This window comes from Sinocyclocheilus rhinocerous, unplaced genomic scaffold (genome assembly GCF_001515625.1).
Source record: "Sinocyclocheilus rhinocerous isolate Xijiao unplaced genomic scaffold, SAMN03320098_v1.1 scaffold1850, whole genome shotgun sequence".
NCBI lineage: Eukaryota > Metazoa > Chordata > Actinopteri > Cypriniformes > Cyprinidae > Sinocyclocheilus > Sinocyclocheilus rhinocerous.
The window spans coordinates 89,196-93,611 of NW_015634540.1; the positions used below are offsets into that span (position 1 = coordinate 89,196).

The 4,416-nt window shown below is 35.3% G+C and overlaps 1 protein-coding gene across 1 annotated transcript in view; it reads left to right on the plus strand.

The window, feature by feature from the left end:
- Nucleotides 1–3,261, plus strand: part of irf4a (interferon regulatory factor 4a) — a 15,765-nt gene extending 12,504 nt beyond the window's left edge. The window contains exons 8-9 of the mRNA XM_016559918.1: nucleotides 1,978–2,090; nucleotides 2,276–3,261. Coding sequence (XP_016415404.1) covers nucleotides 1,978–2,090; nucleotides 2,276–2,416 — 254 coding nt within the window. The 3' untranslated portion in view covers nucleotides 2,417–3,261. The remainder of the gene's footprint in view (nucleotides 1–1,977; nucleotides 2,091–2,275) is intronic.
- Nucleotides 3,262–4,416: the final 1,155 nt, after the last annotated feature.

Below are 4,416 nucleotides of genomic sequence, written 5' to 3' on the forward strand. Positions count from 1 at the left end.
TTTTACTAAAAAACAAAAAGAAAATTCTGCACGCTACCAATACTTGCAAAAGTACAAAAGCAGTTTTATTGATAGTTTTATTGGTTGTCAATAAAACTGCTTTTGTACTTTTGCAAGTATTGGTAGTGTGCGGAATCTTCTTTTTGTTTTTTAGTTTTTTGACTTTTTCTTTTTATCCTACACACCTGTCTATTATCTGCAGGTGTGCAATGATTGATTGCGAATTGAAAATATATATTAAAAATACAGTATAAATATATATATTTTTAAAAAGCATTTCAAAATAAATTTCGCCCTCCATATATTCCCGCGCAAGAAAATACATTAATACATCACATTTGTTTTGATTTAAAAAACTTTATTTGTTGTCTATAACACGTATGAACATATTGAACATAACCATTATTAATCTAGCTAATTCCATCCACATTTGCTGTTAATGTAGGCTACTGTAAAATTGTAAATGTATTTTTTTTGCTCCTGAAATACATTTTGAAATATATTTTGGTATATGCATGCATTTCATACATTTCAAAAATATATTTCATTGAGCTTCACATGGTGCTTGCACACATCAAGACTTATTTATGAAATTAATTTCAGTGTAAATCCTTCCTAAAACCATTGGGATTCATCTTTGTAAATTGTTCATAAAACTATTCTTACCTTAATGCATCCGTTTAATCAAGAACTAACGTATGAATGATCTTTATCAGATGGCACCCAATCAGAGCAGTTTGTTTAGCTGTAGATTCGCTCTAGAGCTGTTTATAATTGGACTGTATTGTGGAATGAGGGAAAGGCCTGTCCTTTAAGCTGATGAAAGCATGCTCATTAAGCTGTGTGTGGTTGGCCACATGTCATGATTAGCTCTGTTTCACTCGTGTTTAACACTGTGGGATTTTCCAGCGAGCTCCTGAGCGTCTGATCATAGTCCACATGCTAAAGTTCATTTGCATTTCAGCTCTCTGCTAGTCATCAGCTTAAGAGGGTCTTGTGTTCGCATTATTGCTCATCAGGAGTTTTTTGTGTCTTTGATGACTGTATAGAATGGGGTTTGACATTAAAGCCCATCAGCAATTTTTAGACACTTTTGTACCACTTTATATTTGTCAAGTTGCTTCTGAAATCACATTTAGTCATTTAGCAGACGCTTTTATCCAAAGCCACTTACAAATGCAAGCAATCGAAATAATATGCAAGTGCTGTGACAATTTTTTTTATAATAAATAAAAAGCAAACAAGTAGATAGAATAGAAAAAGAACAGAGAACACTAGTGTTAGAGGGTCAAGTGTTTCATTTAAAATAATTATTAATCAAATTAATATCTGCCAGTACTGTTATCAAAATCATATCGGCACAAATGCAATCAAACAATTATGATGCACTATTTAAATTAAATTATTTAAATGCTTTGCATTTATACCTAATGATTGTTGTAGGCATGCTTCGTTTGATTTATACTGAATTTGGTTACACTTTATTTTAAAGTGTCCTTGTTACAGTGTAATTGTACATGTAAGTACTGAGTGATATTAATTAACTACATGTGCTTACTATATGGTTACTTGCATGTAATTATGCATAATTTGTTGTTATTATAATAGTAAGTACAAGTAACATGTGTAACAAGGACACCTTAAAATAAAGTGTTACCCTGAATTTATACTAAATGCAAACATTTATTATCATAGCAAAAACGTAATGAGAACTATTGATATACATAATTGCAAAAAGTGAGAATTTGCATTAAAATTCAGGCAGAAAATTAGCTTATTTTTCATTAAAGAAAAAAAATGTCAGTGATGCAAAATGAGAAAAAAATCCCAATGATCCTAAAAAAGCTTCATTTCCTTCATGCACGGTGTTTTCTCTTCTTTTGATAATCGTAATTTGGGGTGAACGTTTTTGTGAGTTTCACCCCCTAACTAAAATGCAATTGTTAATTATTCTGTGTATCGTCTCTCTGGCTGCAGAACTGCAGGGCTTCATTCACCACGGCCGTCCCATGCCGCGCTCTCAGGTGGTGCTGTGTTTCGGAGACGAGTTTCCAGACCCTCAAAGGCAGAGCAAAATGATCACAGCTCACGTAAAATCAGCCTCTCCGCAGCTTGACACACCATCTATATCATTATAACGTTAATGTACTAGCATGCATTCAGTAAATGCATATTTCTGTGCTCAGATGCAATAATCCATTAGTTAGAATTCACCAACTGCGCTTTGAAATGTCAGGGAAATGTGAGTTAAACGACAGCGTGTCTGCTTTCGCAGGTGGAGCCCATGTTTGCCCGACAGCTCCTGTATTTTGCAGGCCAGACCAACGGGCACTACTTGCGCGGATATGAGCTTCAGAGTCCAGGTGCTTTACCTGTAGAAGAGTATCAGAGAAGCATCCAGCACTTGCAGGAGTAACAAGCTTCAGCTGAGATACTGCACAGCCCAGCCGCTCGCACTGTATCTGCTCTACAGCCAGCGGAGGCTAGTGAAAGCCAATGGAGCATCATTGACATCGTAATGAAGACTTGAAATCACATTGCGATTACCTGACCAAGTGCCCACTTACACATCCCAAAAGCTACAAACTCTTCGGACACCATACAGTATTGGATGCAGTCTTTTTGTATGAAAAGGGTTCATGAATTATGTCTCAGTGAGTCTGAGAACACATGGAAAAATGTTGGTTTGTTTCATGTCAGCTCCTTTTCTGCTGCAAACACAAGCAAAACACAAACCACGTGCTAAAACAGTGTCAAGTTCATTTCAATTCAACGTTTCACTCACGTTGTGCTGATAATGTGTAGTGGCAAATTATGCAAAGCAGAAGTGTACTCAGATTTCTGGACTCCCAAATATTTCATATGGACATTTGAGAAAGAAGCTAACCAAAAACAAAACTACAATCTAACTATTTTTCCCATAGGAATTGTTTGTTAGTGGGACACATATTTTTGATACGTCGATGTATAGTTGCATAGACTTTCTATTACTGGTCTATATTGCTCTGCTTTTCTAACACAATCCTCTTTTTTCTCATTGTTTTCGGCGCCGTGTGAGTATTTATATTGTATGCATGTAGGTTTCTATATGCACAGCCGAATGTACTGTATAGCTGTATAGATATCTTGAATGTAATCAAAGTAATTATTTCTCTGAATGGCATCTGACAAGAAGTTATATAATGCTAAATACTAAGAAACAGTTTGTGGTTGGTTGTGTGTGTGTGTGTGTGTGTGTGTGATTGTTATCTGCTTTCAAGTAAAGATGTGTGAGTGTGTGTGTGTGTGTGTGTGAGTGAGTGAGTGTGTGTTCACGTGTTGAGTGCTGATAGGAACGCAATAGAGCAGGTAACTGCCCACAAAACTGTGATTATGTCAGATGTGTGAATGAAAGAGGCATGAAGAGAAAGACCTTTTCAAATTTTTTTCCCTCTCTTTCTCAGAACCGTTGTTTTTGTTTTTTGTATTTTGTGTTGTTTTGTCTATTTTATTTCAAATCTGTGCATTTTTCAAAGTCAAGTCAAATAAAGATATTTTTCTTATGATCCTGGTTTTGTCCTGTATATTGTTTGTTTCTGCTTGGCTTTCAGAAATTTGCAGATTTTAATGCACATTAAAAGTTATTTCTGACTTCACTTGTATAAATGAGTTTGTAATATCTGTTGTCATATAATGTAATATAATTGACTAGGAATATGAGGACATTTGGTTAAAACAAGAAGTCATTTCGGCTCCATCAGTGGCACCAAAAAGAACTGTTTTCAAACCAGTTTCCCAACCACTGCCATTGGTCAGGCAAGCAGATGGCCCAGCCCCCAAACTCACGCCATTGGTTGAGTCAGTGTTGTTGTGATCAGGGTGCTCAAACAAACAAGCATGAACAACAACGCCACTCGCTGCTTTACTACCACATTATGATGCATTGGTGTATAAACTAACTAGTTAGTCACGATATAGGAATTTTAGCCACCGTCTATCCTTTAGACCACACCTAATCCGAGACCAATACCAAACCAGCACTCTTGAAATTCATCTGAAAGATCTATATTAACTGCCTGAAAAAAATCCAATATTTAATCAATAAATACAATCAGAATAATAAGACACTATATAGAGCTGTTAGCAATCAAATGAAATCAATAACGACAAAATTCATCATTGCACTGCACAGAAGCTGCATCTGAACTGATACAATTACAAGTGCATAAATATTGTTGAGAGTAATTAAAAAAAAAAAAATGTTGAATATAGAAATATTATGAATAGATCAATTGAATATGAATGTCAAACTAAAACCACCAGTTGGTGGCAAATCACTCAATGTGTGAGTCGCTGAATTATTTATTCAACCAACTGGTTCAAATCAAAGCAACTCATTTATTCAGTATTGAATCACTGCTATGTGTTGCTCAGAAA